The sequence below is a fragment of the Atta colombica genome, unplaced genomic scaffold, assembly GCF_001594045.1.
Source record: "Atta colombica isolate Treedump-2 unplaced genomic scaffold, Acol1.0 scaffold249, whole genome shotgun sequence".
Lineage (NCBI taxonomy): Eukaryota > Metazoa > Arthropoda > Insecta > Hymenoptera > Formicidae > Atta > Atta colombica.
In genome coordinates this window covers 61,584-80,792 of record NW_017259347.1, presented here as the reverse complement: position 1 = coordinate 80,792, position 19,209 = coordinate 61,584, and the positions used below count along the sequence as shown (strand labels likewise).

Below are 19,209 nucleotides of genomic sequence, written 5' to 3'. Positions count from 1 at the left end.
CAGACTTCCATCTCTTTCGCTCCTTGCAAAACTCCTTAAATGGTAAAACGTTTGCTTCTGAAGACCTCATCAAACAGCATCTAGACAAGTTTCTCGCAGAGAAGGATGGGAAGTTTTATGAACGTGGTATTAGAAGTTGCCCGGAAGATTGCAGAAAGTCATCGAACAAAATGGCCAATATATCATTGATTAATATTCATTACATATATTAAATAAACACACCTGAAAATCAATGAAAAAAACGCAACTTTTTGAATAACCCAATATATTCACTAGACATACGCAACGTTATCAGAATTCTGATTAACGTTAACGCCTGATGGTTTTATTCTGGCGGTTTTGTGCAAGTTCGCGCAAGTCGCGCGAGTCGAGCAAATACGTATAACGTATATTGTTTCGTACATCGCGTGATCGCGAATTAGTGGCTGATTGGTGTAGTCGAGCGTTGAGCATGTATCGTGAAGTGAAATCCTGTGAAATAACGAAATTGCAAGTTCAATTGAATGAACAATTCTAATAATAAATCGTACTGTGATCTGTCAAAAATTCGGAAAAAAAGTGGAACGTTATTGAAGTAGCATGGCTGATGAAAAAAACTTCTCTTCTTCGCCACTATTCGATCAACAAAAAGTTCTGGTAAAGTTAATGGGAAAAATTAATTTGCTCAATAAGAAATTCTGGTAGAATTTACGAAAATAATTGTTCAATCAACAAGAAAATCTGGTAGATTCAACGGAAAAGCGTTATTAGATCAACAAAAAATTTTGGTAGATTTAACTAGAAAGAATTAATCAAATTCATCCAGTAATTTTTACAAGAATTCTGATTCATTCATTTTTGAACAGATAAATTGATTGAAAATTTCCAAATAATCTAACCAAACTCTTTTTTTGTAGTATTGACGGAATTCAAATCTTAAAACCTATGGAGTAATAATCTAATACGCTAACTCTAAGCCATAATCGCACGCATATCTCGACAACTTCGAAATTCGATTATTTTAACCTCGTATAAGTTTTTTATGGTTCATTTACTACAGTGTTCAATGTGGAATTACATGCATCGAAAAGTCTATCAGTACTGTAAAATTTGTCATCATAAAACTTATAAGTTTTTATGATACAATTAATCTATAGTTGTTGATGATTTTCAGACCATAGAAATCGAAATGTTCTATATAGGAAACAATGTACACATCACTTCTGCACTATTTTCTCTTCCGCACTTCTTTCGCACCTTTTCTGCATCTCTTTCGCATCTTTTTCGTATCTCTCTGCATCTTTTTCGCACCATCTCCGCACTTCTTCCGCACTTCTTCTTCGGGAAAGTTCAGACGAGTAATTTCAATCTTTTCGATCAATATCGTTCGGGAGCACCAAAAAAAGTTGAAGATGAGGAATTGGATCAGCTGTTGCAAGAAAATCTTTGTCAAACACGAAAAGAGCTTGCTGAACAACTGGGTATCATTCAACAAGCGATTTCCCATCGATTGCAGAAGCTGGGAAGAATACAGAAGGCTGTTAAGGTCGTTAGGTTCTGTATGTGCTCAGTTCAAGAAAACAAAGTGAGATATTGCGACACAGTTTGCCTGTTGTCAAGATTTAAGCAGAAGAATTTTCGATTTAAATTATAACTAGTGATAAGAAGTGAATTCTATATGAGAACCCTAAAAAAAAGAAAAAAATCATGGGTTTATCTTGAAGAATCGTTAACATCACTTGCAAAATCGAATATTCACTTGAAAAAAATATCGTTATGCATTTGGTGAGATATGAAAGGTGTACTATACTTTGAGTATTACTTTGGGTTACTAAAACCTGGGAAAATGCATCAATGTTATTGATAATTGTTGTTATTGACACACCTGAGCGTTATCAATAACAATTAATGTGTTTAAATGATGAAATAAAAAACGATCCTTGCCTACCAGCAAGGGAACTCATCAGGTGATATTGTAGATACTGCTGCAGGATAACGCACAGTCCCATTTGGGATAGCAAAAAAGAATTAATCTCTACTGGGCTGAAAAATTCTCCCTCATGTGACTTATTCTTCAGATATGGCATCTACAGATTTCCACTTCTTTCGTTCTCTACAGCACCATCTCATTAATACGCACTTTCAAATACTCGAAGAAGTCGAAAATTCCATAACCGAATTTATTGAATCAAAACTACCATCGTTCTTCTGAGCAAAGATTCGCCAGTTGCCCGAGAGATGGCAAAAATATGTCGAAAGTGATAGAAATCTATTTTGAAGACATGTGCTTTGGTTTTTTATTATAAATAAATATGTAAATAAATATCAATTTTCTGTAAAAAAAAAAGAGTCAGAACTTATTTGTAGATCTAATATATACATTTTATATAATATATATAAGGCCGCTATTTCATTTGTGCGTTTTTGTTGTATGACAAATGTATAGAATAGAGATTAGCTAGGATAGAGAGGTCCTTAGATCTCTCTAGCCTGTAGCCAATCAATAGGCTTGAAAAATTTGTCGTATGACAAATAAATGAAAAGCCTTTTACACTGTATTTGTAGCTATGCGCTCTAATTATAATTCTCTTAAAATAGATCAGCGCTTTTCTAACCGCCCCTTCATTAGTTAAAAATTTCCAGTCATATTTAGGTAATTTTCCGGTTATATATGTGTAACTTCTACGTAAAATTACATGCATTTTTTTCAATGAATGAACGTCCAGGATCTATTATAAAAATTCTATGTGGAAATTTAAGTAGGAATTTGATCGGTTTTTCCCAGTTATTATTAAAATCTGATTAGAATATCTCGTTAGGAAATGTCCCACTTTTAAAAAGGATCGGTCAGGAAAACGTGTAGGAATTTAGTCAGATTTATTAGCCGGATTCTTTCAAAAGAAAGAATACAGAAATATGTAAAAATATATTCATTCATTTTGTTGATATGTGACTAACAAAAAATAAATTTTTTCGTTAGTTTTACTTTTTATTTTTCCAGTTCAATTTATCTATTCGCATATTCTTCATCTATATTCTTCATCTTATTAACAATTAATTATTGACAAACGCATCATATCGCCGACAAGATTTAAATCCCTAGAATGGTAGCTTAATATACTTATGTCTACTGCACACTGGACATGGACGATGAGCGACGAGTGATATCCAATGAAAGCTCTGCTTTTTTGCATATGACGATGCAAAGCAGAATTCTCATTATCCTCCTCATTATCGCTCATCTCGCGTGCAATAGGCATCACGCTGAACTAATCGCATGCTTGTGATCGACTTATTACCAATGTTATACCTCCTGCTATAAGCATTCTTAATTTTATATCTCTCAATTTAATATTATTATAATATTTGAGATTACTTGAAAACGAAATAATACGCTGGTATAGTTTATTAATTTAATTAGGAAATAATAACAAAGCAATTGTCCTCAGTCTCGAGAGATCATTCGATCATGACGGCGAACGTATTTCGTTTCACTGCGATTTGAGTGTTGCATATTTTATTTTTGAGTATAAATGTGGACAGCTTTGACTGTGCTGTTTGTGTTGTAATGTTTTACTTCCCAATCTATCCCATTTTTATTGCCATTCTTCTCATCGAGAAGCGATTATTCTCGATAGTGACAATGATACTGGTCAGCACAAGCCTGTGACAGATTTCTTAATCTGAATAGAGTAGGATTAAAATTTGAGTGGATCGTTTAGTCTTATGAATAATTGATGTATTTCTGTTATATAAAAAATAGTTCACCTTCATTTATTTCATTCATAAAACGTGAACTGAAGACTCATGTTATTGCTAAAATATTTTCACGATTCAAAATTGTTAAGTAATTGAAAAATAAATTTTGACCTTGTCCTGGCAGGACAAAGTGACGCTTTTTTTTTGTTAACGTTATGAAAAAACGTTTTATCAATATTTTTCAACGATTTTGTTCTACTTTGTATGTTATAACAAAATCAATGTCAAGCATGTTTATAAAATTACGGATAAAATTAAAGAAGCGATGTATAAAATTATGGGTAAAATTAAAGAAGCGAATGTTATCCATTCAACTGATTAAATTCCTTATTGCTGATATACAAATCGAAAAATTTATTTTTCAATTACTTAACAATTTTGAATCGTGAAAATATTTTAGCAATAACATGAGTCTTCAGTTCACGTTTTATGAATGAAATAAATGAAGGTGAACTATTTTTTATATAACAGAAATACATCAATTATTCATAAGACTAAACGATCCACTCAAATTTTTGTATTAATTTAATGAGATGTTAGAAAATAACACAATTTTATGTAAAAAATTAACACAAGAACCGTAATACTTTGACTCACCTTAAAAACAAATTTTATGTTGATATATTAAATTGATACATTTATAATATTAAATTTAATTGAAATTAGATGTTCTTTTACACTTTTTAGTTTAGTCGATGCCTTTATGATATTTAACATGTGCAATATATAGATTTAACAGGTATTTATTGTTACAAAGAGAAAATAACACAAAATATCTGTATCTTTTTAACATATAAGATCTGTAACTAATTGTACAGAACATATTTCTTCAATAAAATTAACATTTATAATATATTAAATTGAAACACACATTTTATTCATTTATTCTTAGAATTTATGTTTTAAAAAAGTTATAAGGACATGTATATTAATATTTACGTTTTAAACACAGGATGTTGCAGATACATATTAGGCAGTACGACGGGTTGTGTAGCAAACTTTGCGGAGTAGACACGGTTCAGTAGGTAATGACGGTGACTTTATAATATAAGTTTTATAATATAATATAAATAATAAAAATTTGTTTTAAAAATAACACAAATTAAGTTAAGTTGAATGAAAGTTCCTTTAAGATAAATTGATCAATAAATTAATGCCTTTGTAATATAAACTTTATAATATAAAATCATTACCTATTGAGCCGTGCCTGCTCCTGCGAAGTTTGACTAGGCAATCTGTCATACTGCCTAGTATGTGTCTGTAACACCTTGTACGTGAAAGTTATGTTCATAACGTTCTGTTTTTATTGAGCAACACATTTTTATTTTATTTTGTATTAGTTTTATTGTTATAAATAAAAATTTTTTTAATAACAACAAAAGTCTAAATTTTTGTATATTTTAAGTACTAAAAATGACTTATGCAAAGTTTCATTGAGGTTCCAGTTATTGTAGTTTATAACAAATAAATCTTTTGTTTACTGAACAATTAATGTTTGTATCTCAATGTAACTTTACATAAATATTTTTGATTCATAAAGTACTTACATAAAAAAATTGACATCTTTATCATTATTTTATAATAAATTTCATAATAAATTTATTTCCTAATAAATTTTCATATTTCTACCTATTTCTATTATATTACAAATTTAAAAAATATTAATTTTTATTGAAATTATTTTTGATCCAGACAGTCAACTGTTTCTAATTTTTTTGTATTACTTTTACATGCAATTTAGAATAATCTGTAATTTCAAGTAATTCTTAAGTTATACCCCAACTATGTGAATCAACGACAGACTCAAACGTCTCTAAATTTCAAGCAAATATATCTATGTAAAATGTAAAAATAATAAAACGAAGTATTTTATATACTTACAATATTAAATCATAATAAAATAAATTAATTTAAGAAAAAAAAAGGAAACCTCCATATCATGTACAATAGTAAATAAGAGGAATTAGATGTCATATCGCATTTTTGTGAACAGAATGTAGACTCAACAAGTTATTTATCAAGATATTTATATGAAAGAAAAAAATATTTGTTTAATTGCGTTATAAAGGAAAATATATCAAAAATACAGTTTTAGTAAAAAAAAAGTATAAAGCGGCTTCCATGAAGAAATGACAAAAATGCGAAAGACAACTTCCTTGTCGGTTCTTGAAAATGCGACGTTGCCATATCTAATGAACGTTCTCAATTCTCGAGAAAATGTAAATAAGATTTTTATATTGATTCAAATTTTAACATCATGCGATAAATATTTACAGTGTTGTTACACGAGTTTCCTCACGAATTTAATTATTTGAGACTTAATTTTTTTAATATGATTTCGAGGTTATATGATGAAAATTCATGTCGCATCACAGCAAAAATAGCTATACTACAAAGTAGATATAGAAAAATCTGCGATGTTTAATCGGTTATATAGGGTGTCTGGAAATAATCGCGAAATATTTCATGAGCAGGTTGAGCGGACTAAATTGAGTCGAAAAGTCCTCTACCATTTTGTAAATTTCCCCAATAGTAACGAGATATTAAGCCTTAAAAAAGAATACCGAATACTACTGCGAAGTGTGTACGCCTACCGATCGCTTGGCGCGCTGGCCGTGAGGAACAGGGATAGCCTGGCAAACGCGCCGTCTCCGAGCTGGAGACTTGCGGTGGTGTGCGCGGCACGGGGCTCTTGCCAGCCAATCTCCAACTCCCAAGGCCCGTGCGCCAAGCGATCGGTAGGCATATACACTTCGCAATAGTAAGCCGGGCGAGCGTGCGTATTCGGCTATCTTTAAGGATTAATATTTCTTATTATCTACAGGCATGTATGTATGTATTAACATCTAAATTATTTGAGATGAAAATTTGAAGACATTCTTGAATAATATATTTTGGGGTATAACTATCTTAAATTACATTATTTATATGTTATTTGTTTACTTACTTATATAATTATTTTAACACGGAGAAATGTTAAATTTATTTTAACATAAAATATTCAAATAATAGAATCATATTAAACTAAAACTCGGATGTATTAAAAATTCACAAAATTTTAACAAGAATTTGAGAGGATCGTTTCTAACGCAAATACAAAATGTTTTACTATGAATGTGTATATGTATACATATAATCGAAATAACGCATAATATTTAGAACTGTTAATGAATAAAATAAACGATAATTATAGTTTCGGGAATAGTTCCGATAACTTTAATCTTAACATATGTTGTCAAAGTCGCGACCGCAACTAAATAATTACCCAGAACTAAATAATATAAAATAATAATTATTTTTATTTTGCATAGGCACAGACAGATTTTTTAATTTGACAAAAAACGAAAATTAATCCTGATCATTCTTGGGTCAATGCATCCTATGTAATTTTTCACATTGATGTAACTTTTTATGATATAATTTAAAGACTCGAATTGAGACTGAAAAAACTTTAACTGTCCATAGATATGATAAGTTTGCAAGGATATTTTTTTTTGCGTTATTCTCGATGTGAGAATGCACGAAAGAGAATACTTGGGATTATATACGTGATTAGCTTGTAACTTTTCGGCGTTCTAGGTACCCCTTTATTTTTTATTAAATATTCATTTACTGCTTGTAAGTTTCGGATAGTATAAAATAAACTTTAAAATAAACTTTAAAAGTAATTACACGAAAATGTAGAATTAAAAAGAATTAATTCAATACAATAAATAGTAGAAATTTTATAATCTCTGTCAGTCTTCAAAGATCGCTCGGCTGGGGCGGATGTATTGCTTTAGAGCGAGTGTTGCATTATCTCTAAACTAAATCCTAAATTTAATCATATATACTATAATAATATTTATACATGTACAATCTTTTATATATCATTTTATATTGTTCAAATAATAAAATTTTATTTATTGATTGTAAATTTATAATATGTAGATTTTTCAAAAATGTTTATTTTCGATAGTTCAAATAATTATACTTTTTTGAGGATTCGTATCGTATTATTTTTTTTTTGTTAATTCAAAGGGTCAACTAAAAAATTCCTACGGGTTTTTGCTTGAACATTAAATTTAAAAATTTGAGAATTTTTTATCCAACGTAGTCATTTTTTGCGAATAAAACTTCTTTGAAGCATTATAATTGAAAATAAAATATTATTTATTTGATTTATATTTATTTGTCCTTGTCTTTAAAGTATAAATTTCACACGTTTTGAGTTAAAAAATATCTATTCAGTCCAGAAATACAGTTTTGATAAAGTTTTACAGGTATGGCTGGAAAGGTAATTAAAAATAACAATGGTGTGCTAGGATTAAATCATACAGCTTTAATTGATTCCGGATCTATCTTTATGGATATAAATTCATTGATTATAAATTGCAGATTGAGAACGATCCATTTTGTATGAAAATTATGATAAATTATTGTAGATATTTTCTCAGCAAAAAATCAGAAATCTATAAAATTTTGTTCGTACTTTTCGAATACATTTTGATAAATTTTCGGATTTGTTAAAAAAACGATAGAATCTTGTAGACTTGGTTTTTTACTTTGCCGATAGAATGTCATTGTTTAAATATTATATTAGTAACAATTCATTTTATATATTAGTAAATTTACGTTATATTTCTATAGATATTTCTACTCTGTAAGGTCAGATAGAAGTTTATGAAATGCCCCTCGTGCTTCTCTTATACTATACATTTAGATAAGTTTTTAATTTATTAAAAAATGATTAAATTTTCTTTTGTATTAGGAGTGTGATTTAGTTTTGAGTTGAGTTCTTTCCTTAAAAACTGATTTACAATATTAAATAAGATAATGAATGAATATCTTAATATTAATCGAAATATTTTCCTTTGTTTTGTATAACTTTTTCCCATCTTTCTGGCAAAAGATGGATTCCGCGATAAAACGAAAAGATTCTTTTTTGAAGTTAATCCAATTTTCAATGAATTTTTGCACATCTTTGAAATTATGAATGTGTCCTCTTGAGCATATTACATTGATTGGAACAAATGAAAATCAGAACAATGTCTGGAGAATATGCAGGATGCGATAAGACTTCCCATTCCAGCTCTAATAGCTTCACTGATAATGTAATATGCTATTTGCTTCACTGATAATGTAATATGAAGTCGAACTTTATCGTAAAAAAGGATCACTTTGTATCGTTTACTCAAGTGGAAATCGTTTTTGATCTAATGCTTTCAATTTGTATAATTGTTGTCGATGACGAACGGAGAATTTCTTTCGGATTTAACAGTATATACATAGTATATACATACAACAGTATATACACAACATCTTGATTCTACCAAATATACAGCAATATCTTTGAATCGTGAATATTGCACCTTGAAGTGAATGTTGCTACTTAGCCTAGACCCATGATTTTTTCGTTTGAAATTATCAAAATAGATCCATTTTTCATCCTCAGTAACAATTCGATACGAAAAAAACTCTTCTTTTTTGTTTGGCGATCAACGAAATGCAAATGTTCAATCGGTTCGTAATAGCATTTTCCGATAACTGATGTAGAATCCTTTTTCTTTTTTTGTGAACTTTTCCCATATCATGTAAACGTTTAGTAATTGTTGTACGATTAACATTTAATTCTCTGGCAAGTTATGAAGTAGATTATGCAGGATTTTCGTCCTATAATAAATATATATGCTTGCAAATCTGCATTTTCCAAATTTTTTTGTTGTCTCGAGTGATCTTTGTCATTAACATTGAAATCACCATTTTTGAGTCGAATCAATATTCACATGTCTTAATGAATGACATTACCATAAGTTTCTATCAGAATTCTATATCTTTAGCTGCCGTTTTCTTATGTTTAAAAAACAAAAGCAACGCATATCGAAAATGCTTTTTAGCTTTTAAATATCCATTTTTTAAATTCCAAGAACAAAAACGTTGAAAAAATCTTGAAAAATGTTTTTCCGTAACGGAGTTACGGAGTAAAGATTACAAGTTACTTATAAGTAAAGTTTTTAATACATTATAAGTGTCCGTATAGGAAACGTCAGAAATAATCCTAGGAATGTGTGCATAACAGAGAGATCCAAGGATCTCTCTGTTATACACACATTTGTCGTACAACAAATACGTACAAATAAAATAGCGGTCATAAAGTATCTTAAGTAAGAGCTAATAGAGACAGAACGCGAATGAGACAAAACCGGAAATGAGTTTGTGCTATAATCTGCTATATAGCCAAGCATTGTAACTTGACAAATTCATGTCTTCATTTCAAATGATATATAATTCCAATACAATCCTTCACTATTTACTTATTCTTTTCATTTATATTTTATCTTAAAAAAAAAAACAATTTTTAAATGTTTGTATGTTGAAAAACATAGTTATTTAACCGGTTCCTAAAAAACGTTTTTAAAACAACCTTAAATGGTTTTAAAACAAAAATAACCGTTCCTAAACATTTTATAAACATTGTTGTTTTATTTGGGATGGTATTAACACGTTGTTTACTGCGTCTATTATTAGTAAATGACTAAATATCATAGAGTAAAGCATCAAGAAACAATAGCTGCAATTGAAATGTCTCCGACAACACTAACATTAGTGCCATCTCTTGTAAAATCCTTAAAACATACTCCTAACATTATTGATGGAAACTCAATGACTAAATTATGGATTGAGAATGATCCATTTTATATGAACTCATTAATTCCAATAAGTATTTCTATTTTGGAAAATCAGATGGATCTAAAATTTCATTATAGTATTAGTTAGGTGTACAACTTTGCTTCCGCCATTTTCCTATAGATGGCTTTAGCGGTAAGTGGTGGTCGAAATAAATAGATCATACAATAAACTTGGGCATCTGTCAACATAACCCCATAGAAACATTAGTCGATTTGTGTCTGCATCATAAAGTTATTCTCGATTGAAAATGTCAGTTTACGAGCCAAATTCTCGTCATTTACGGGAGGTTTTAATTTTTTGCTTCAATATGAAGAAATCTGCGGCTGAGGCTCATCGAATGCTCTCAAATACTTATGGTGAGGCCGCTATTAGTGAAAGAACGTGTCGTGAGTGGTTTCAACGCTTCAAGAACGGTGATTTTGATGTCGAAGACCGGCATAGCGGTGGAAGAGAGAAGGTTTTCGAAGATGCAGAATTGGAGGCATTACTTGAGCAAGACTCGTGTCAAAATCAAGAAGAATTGGCATGATCATTGGGAGTGACAAGGCATTTCAAAACGCCTCAAAGCCATGGGAATGATTCAGAAGCAAGGAAATTGGGTGCCGTACGAATTGAAGCCGAGAGATGTTGAACGGCGTTTGTTTGCTTGTAAACAGCTGCTTGAAAGGTAAAGACGGAAGAGATTTCTGCATCGCATTGTAACTGGGGACGAAAAATAGGTTCATTACGATAACCCCAACCACAGAAAATCATGGGGAGTTCCATGCTTCCACGTCGATGGCCAAACCGAATATTCACGGCTCCAAGGTCATGCTCTGTATTTGGTGGGACCAGCTCGGCGTGTATTATGAACTGTTAAAACCGACTGAAACAATCACAGGCGATCAATATCGAACGCAATGACGTTTGAGCCGAGCATTGAAAGACAAACGGCCGCAATACAACGAGAGACACGATAAAGCGATTTTGCAGCATGACAATGCTCGACCCCATGTTGCGAAAGTGGTCAAGACATACTTGAAAACGTTGAAATGGGAAGTCCTACCCCACCCGCCGTATTCTCCAGACGTTGCTCCCTCTGACTATCACTTGTTTCGATCAATGGCACACGGCCTGGCTGACCAGCACTTCCGGTCTTATGAAGAAGTAAAAAATTGGATCGATTCGTGAATAGCCTCAAAAGACCAGTTTTTTCGACGCGGGATTCGTACGCTACCCGAAAGATGGGAGAAAGTAGTGGCCAGCGATGGACAATATTTTGAATCATAAATGTATAATCAGTTTTTTACAATAAAACCTCGAATTTCGGAAAAAAACGGTGGAAGCAAAGTTGTACACCTAATATATTTCATATTAGTATGAACGTTCGGATATGTTTTTCAATTTGCTAAAAAAACAATAGAATCTTATAAACTTGGTTTTGTATACCGCCGATAGAAATTCTGAATAATTTTCAAATCAATAACGATTTTATTTTTTTCGTTAATACACGATTGTTAGATTCATTAATTTAACGATAAAAACAGATTAATGTCAATCAGTTATTTGAAACCTTACCCTATTGATGTAGATCACTAGTAACGATTCTTGTTCGTACATTCTTTGAATTGATGACTGAATGAAATCTTTCGGTAATTATAAATTATATTATATTTTATTATTTTCCAAAATGAAGTGTCAATATTTATTTTAGAAAGTTGAAAGTATGTTGATGAATTTTTAGAGTTGGTGATTTTTTGAATTATTCTGAATAGGTTAAAAAACGGCCGGATTCTACCCATATTTGTAGAGATGAGGCACCAAATTGTATCTAGTAAGGGTTAATATTCCATTGGATACAACAGATTGAATACGAGAGATAGAATTTTTATCGTTTCCAACAGAATATTAATCTTATAGAAGCCAATAAAATGTGATAGGATTTTTATAGGATCGAAAAGTCAATAATATAGCTTATAGAAAACGGTTCAAATTGATAGAAATTTTATCGTTCTCAATCGTTCTGTATCAACTTTTTTTATAAGGAAATCTTGCCCCTGATGATGGGTTGGTGATCTTGCTACGCGCACGAAGAATTCGTAATGGCGCGGTCAGGCGATCACCGCCCAAGCGTTTCCCGCGGTATTAATACTTCGAGGGCATTCGATCGAGAAAAATGAAATCTTCTCTGCTTTCCAAATTTTTTATTAAATATGCCTCGAGCGCGGGCGAATGTGTTTCACAGCGGATACGGAAAGAATCTTAGCGGTAGCGCGGCGATAACTTTCCACGAGACGAGACGCGTGCAGAAGACAAAAACAGTTTGATTGCCAAGACGATCTAATATTATTTTTTTAATCGATTACGCGTAACGCATGCGTCGTTTAGCATTCAATATCTCGTGGATTCATCGATTTTTCATAGATGCGATTAGGCGATATACAACTAGACGTGGTGAATCATAGAGATACCGAACAATGGGATAGGGGAGATCGAGTGAACTTCGCTTTGTATGGAAAGGTTAACGCTAAACAAAGGGGAGTGAAGTGAACTTTGCTTTGCGTGGAAAGTTAGATGTTCTGGGCGGCAGAGGAGGGGGGAAGAGGAGGGAGAAAGGAGATGAAGAACTTACTTCGCGTGAGAAGTCGAACGCCCCCCAGGAGATAGTCGAAGTGGACCTTGCTTAATAAGATCTTTATAATTAGACGTTATATGGAAATTGTGGAACAACATATTTGTTCTGGTAAATCAAATGAAGCCCTGGTAAAAATTGTTTTCATAATTTAATTTATTTATACGAATTGGAATATTTTTGGAAATACTCAAAAATATTTGGAAAATTTACATTTTCTCTCAGAATTTTTCATACAAGTAAATTTTTTAAAAATAATTTTAAAAAAATTTTTTAATTTTTTAGATTTTACAACATTTCATCAGAAATTACAAAAAAATCTTAGAAATCTTATGATATTTTATAATTAATATTGTATATGAAAAATTCTGAAAAAAAATTGTAGATTTTTTCAGAAATATTCCAATTCATATATTATAAAAAATGTGAGAAAGTTAAAACTATATAAAAATTCTGAAAAATTATATAGAAATTCTGAAAAATTAATATTGTATATGAAAAATTCTGAGAAAAATTTTTTCTCCAGGGAGAACTATTATAACTATTATAACTTAAATATGGCATTTTCTTTCCATATGTATTCCAATATGTATTTTCTTTCCAGTATTATTATTTTGGGAATTTAAACATGTGCCTAGTAAACGAGAAATTATTGAAAAATATTGAAAATTATTCATTGAAGCGATGACGATTCGACATTGTCGAATCAAATTTTTGAATTTTTTAATCCGTAATCCGAATGAATCAATAAATGCAGATTAATTATTTGCTTCCGTGTCTCATTCCAATGCATAAAAATGAAATATATGACCAATCCGATTGAATCTGTAATTACATATTGGTAATTTTGGTATTTTACTCAATGTTCAACGTGCGACTAATTCGTTTGAATTTAACGTACGATATTGAAGAATTGTCTAACATGGCGGAAGACGCACCAATTGCTAATCACATCGGCAAGTGATATCGTTGAAAAACATGTGTCGAAATGACAAGATACATAGTCATTGCCTCCCAAACAAAAATTCTAGTGTGATATACAGAATGTAACATTGCGGATCCACATACGATGATAAAACATACCCTGGCCACGATAGTGCAGATTATATTCGGGAGTTACTCTATCGCTGTGCATCCGTAATGTTGTATACTCTGTATATACTCTCTGTATATACTGTATAAGGCTCATTCGGAAAGAAAGATATATCTATGACCGGTGCATATCTTTTAACGATAAATCTGCACTTTCTGAGATCGCAGATCAGCATTTCATTTCTAAATCTATATGAATCATAGAATTCATATTATTATATTTATCTAGACGTATTCAGAAATGGATTTTATGTATTTAGTTTCTACAAATACCTTTTCGCGGATAACGCGAATTCGAAAACTTAATTCATATGGATTTATCCAATCCAATTCGTTTTCATTTGCTGGGTGTGTAAACATCAAATCACGTGAAATATTATGTGAAACGAAGTTCACCCCTTATTGGTGAAATATGTATAATATATAAGTATTAACTTTGATAATTAATAAAACACGAAATCAATGACAGTATCTACAATGCAGATCGCAATGCGCAATTAATTTAACATAATATATTATAAAATTGATACATACATTTTAAATTCTAAATAAAAATTTCAATTCATATACATAATATCATGTAAATATATGAATCGAAATTCTGTATTTATTCTGTATTTCTCAATTTTATAATTTATTTATTGTGCGTTGTGATTTACGTTGTACTCTCATTGACTTGTCTCATGTTTTGAAATATGTACATCATGTTCAAAACTATTTACTATTCATAATAATTGTTTTGCTAATAACTTTTTAATAAACAGTAAGCGATGGGAAAAGTGAATGTTTTAAGAGTCAAGATTAAGATCTCTCTTGGAGGCCATTTGGGGCTGACTCTGTAAGAGGAAAATAGTACCAAATCATTTATAACTAATTCTTTTAATTATTCATTATAAGCCTTGCATATAGTTTATTACTTTCCAAACATACGAACTTATTGTTGGTATAGTAACAGATTTTTAATATCCTAATTATGATAATTCTACTTAAATATTATCTAATGCAAGTGTGGTTACAGTTCCAGCAATATAAAATAAGTGGACATCCAAAAGCATTAGACGATAGACCAAAAGAGAATGGACAGGCAGACGAAGGTCAGCAACAGAATAAGGTATAAAAAATTGTATTATCAATATGATATTAATTGAACCATATGCGCACCAACATTCACAGATACATACGCTTTTCATACTTCGCACCGATCATGGATAAGTGGAGGAGTTTAAAATCTGTCTGAAAATCGTAAAATGCATTTATGGAATTTTTTTTATTTTGCATGCTCATGTTTAGCATATGTATCGTTCTTCCCTTACTTGTTGACATTTCACTTGAAACTTTAGTTTCTTTATATTATTGAAGTTTGTAACATTCTAGTTTGATCGAAAGCATAAACTGAATCCGCATTATTGATATATACAATTAGTGTACAATTATATTTTTTCTGCAATATGTACGTATCTACTTAAATATTAATGTTTTTTTTATCATTGTCATTAACATGGTTATCATTAGTGCCGAAATTTTATAATTATATTATCTTTTGTCGTTTTATCGAAACATTTTCGTGTTTCATATCATATAAGATATTAAAGACTGCATAAAATTTAACATAAAATTCTCATGAACATTTACGTAAATATGTTTCGTATTTTTCATAACATTTATACAGGTGCACTTTTATCTCACATGATATATGAAGTAACATAAATCACTTTTTATTTGTCATTCATTGATTCGCTGCATCCACGAGAATGTATCTATCATAATCTTGCATGATAATCGTACAGTCGCATAGTTGTGTAGTATAGATGTAGTTTTGGGAATTGCGCGACGATGCAGGAGAGGCAATGCGAGCGAGGCATTCTGAATGTAGTGTTGTGATCGGGCAGAATGAGACTGAGCAGGCAGCAAGCCAGCCGCAGCAGCAGCAATACCAGCAACATCAGTTGCAGCAGCAGCAGCAGCAGCAGCAACAACAACAACAATCGGTACAAAAACCAGGTACAGAGAAGTCCACTGAAGTTGGCAGTAGATTGAGCAATGGGAGTCTCGATCCAACTGAGCAGGACTCAGCAGTACGAGTAATAGATTTGCAAGCTACTCTCGACAAGCAGGTATGAATTAGTATTATATGACGGAACGATAGAAAAAAATCAACTACTAACACAGAACTTGACAGGTAGTTTTCCATCTCTGTGTATGTTGACTATATAAATAAAAATCATGACTGATTTTTATAATTTTATTCTTGCAATATAATTTTTTTCCAATGTTTAATCACACCCCTGGTAAAAATTTTTCTTATAATTTTTAATTAAAACATTTTATAGAAATACTCAGAAATATTCGGAAAGTTTACATTTTCTCTCAAAATTTTTCATACATGTGAATTCTGAAATATTCTGAGATTTCTTATCCCATAATTTTTTTAAAAATATTTTTAAATTTTGTAGATTTTATAACATTTCATAAGAAATTTTAATTACAAAAAATTTTAGAAATCTTATGATGTTTCACAATTACAATAACATATATAAAAAATATGAGAATGTTATAAAATTATATAGAATTTCTGAAAAATTATATTATATAGAAATTCTGAAAAATTATATGAAAAATTTTCATCAAGGACATAAATATGCACATGCGCGTATTTACGCACTCGCATGCGTATGTATATGTACAATACATACAATGTACACAACGGAGAAAAAAAGAGAAGAAAAAGGAAAGAAGAAAAATAGGAAATAGAAAGGAAAAAAATCAAATTAAAAATATCTGAATCAATTTTTTATTTACTAAATACATAATAAAATGTTAAAAACAAAAATTATATTATTTGAAAGAACAATTCCCAGCACCGAAAGCTTACACCAATATTGCAGAAATCTTTCTTTGCAAGATTGCAATGTTGCAGAATGTTGTAAAATATGATACTGCAATATTGCTGTAACATTGTCATCATTGCAGCAACGGTAAAATGTTCTCTTTAGAAATGTTGCAATGTAATATTGTAGCAACATTACAATTTAATATGTACTCTTAAAGAGTTATAAAATAAATTTTTTATAGATAGATATTTTAGCTCATAGATCTTTTATAAAAATGTAGAATTACCAACCGAATTTTGGTTTACAAACCCTATACGTCAAGAACTATTTTTTTATAGTAATATCAGTGAATACTGTAAAAAAAAAATTGTTTTCGTTTAAACTATATGCAACTACAAATTAATAATTTAGAATTATCCCTCTGATACTTCACTCGATCGATTCCCTAATTACAATTTCTATCTGTACAATTCTCTTTGGCTAACAATTCCCAAATGATGACAATGACTATGTTTACACCGTGCTTCGCAATCAGCAAAGAAATGTTTCTGAAATGTTTTTTAAACATGTTTTTTTATTGCAAAAGTATTTAAAAAACATTAAAAAAATTTAATTAATGGAATAGATTCTTTTTTATTAATTAAAAAGACGTTTTTGTTACATTTAAAAAACATTTTTTAACGTTTGAAGAAACATTTTTTTGTTAAAAAAAACGTTTTTTAATGTTAAAATTATTTGAACAAAATTAGAAAAAATAATAATGCAGAATCGTTCTTTTAATTTATTTTTTTTTTTATCAACAGTGCCTAAACCTCAGACAACTAATTTTAATTGTTAATATAATTAGAATAATAATTATTATTATTTTTAATTATATTTTAATCTTTTTCATTTACCGCATACAGCCGAGTTTTGAACCTGGGACCTCAGAGTCTCATACCTTAGCCATTACGTCACTTATGACTATCGATAGACACAGTTCTTATTGTTCATATATGGTACACTTAACATAATTATATTATATTAACTTCTCTTCCATGATTATTTTATTATTCTGATCCTTTATTATTTGAGTTTTTCAAAAATAATAACATTTTTTACATATTTATTATAAACGTTAAATAGACGTTTTTTTTTAAATAAATAAAATAAATAACAAAACAAACATTTAATAAACGTTATATAAATGTTTAAAAAAATGTTATTTTAAAAACGACTCATAAAATATAAAATTCGTTACAAACGTTTCAAAAAAACGTTAAATAAATATTTTTTTGAATCATTATTTCAAACAAATAATTAATGGGAAATGAACATTTATTAAACGTTAAATAAACATGAAGTGAATATTTCTTATCACCACATTTTAAATGAATAAATAATTTAAAATAAATATTTTATAAAATATTTTATAAATGTTAAAAAAATATTCCTACGTTTAAAAAATATTCCTTCCAATCTTTATTTCAAACGAATAATTAATATTGAATAAACATTTTAAAAGCAATCAATTTTGCAAAACGAAAAAACACAGGTAATTTTTTTTTCGCTTATGCTATGAATTACGTTAGTTTTCGTATTTATGCAATATCCGCAGAGCATGGGCGGAAACACTTTGTGCAAACCGTTTATAACAATTTTTTGCATAAATAAAGCTCGAAAAAATACCAAGAATAAAAGTTTCTTGTTTTCGAACATAGAATCGAATAGCATTTTTAGTTTAAAAAAAAAGGGCATTTTTTAAGAATTTATTTAAACAATTATCATTTAAACAATCAATAATTTTGCAAAATAAAAAAATATGAGTAATTTTTTTTCGCTTATGCTATGAATTACGTATTCAGTTTGGCACTATCATGGCTGTATTAGGCATGGATCTTAATGAATTAATACTTGCTGACTGTTTTTTTTTTTATGATATCATCTCAGATTTATCGCATGTGTATCTTCTGATCCTGAATCTTCTGTCCTCCACTTAAATATATCATCCTTACTACATTCATTTAGTTAGGAAAAATTATTATTATCTATATCTGAGAATTGTCAGCCAAAGAGAATTGTACACATAAAAGTTGTAATTGGAGAATCGATTGATTGAAATATTAGAGATAACTCTAAGTTATTATTTTGCGCTTGCATATATTTTAATAGTTGTTTCTTTTTTTTTTTATAATATTTAATGATACTATTATAAGAAAATAATTCTTGACGTATATAGTTTATAAACCAAAATTTCCGGTTAGTGATTCTGCTATATTTTTATGAGAT

General features: G+C 29.8%; 1 protein-coding gene across 1 annotated transcript in view; it reads left to right on the top strand.

Moving 5' to 3' along the window:
- LOC108688930 (liprin-alpha-1-like) overlaps positions 1-19,209 on the top strand; it is a gene marked incomplete at its 5' end in the record, with an annotated part of 172,494 nt that overhangs the window by 105,986 nt on the left and 47,299 nt on the right. Inside the window, 2 exons of the mRNA XM_018195478.1 lie at positions 15,129-15,221; positions 16,000-16,224. Of these exons, the coding sequence (XP_018050967.1) occupies positions 15,129-15,221; positions 16,000-16,224 (318 nt within the window). The remainder of the gene's footprint in view (positions 1-15,128; positions 15,222-15,999; positions 16,225-19,209) is intronic.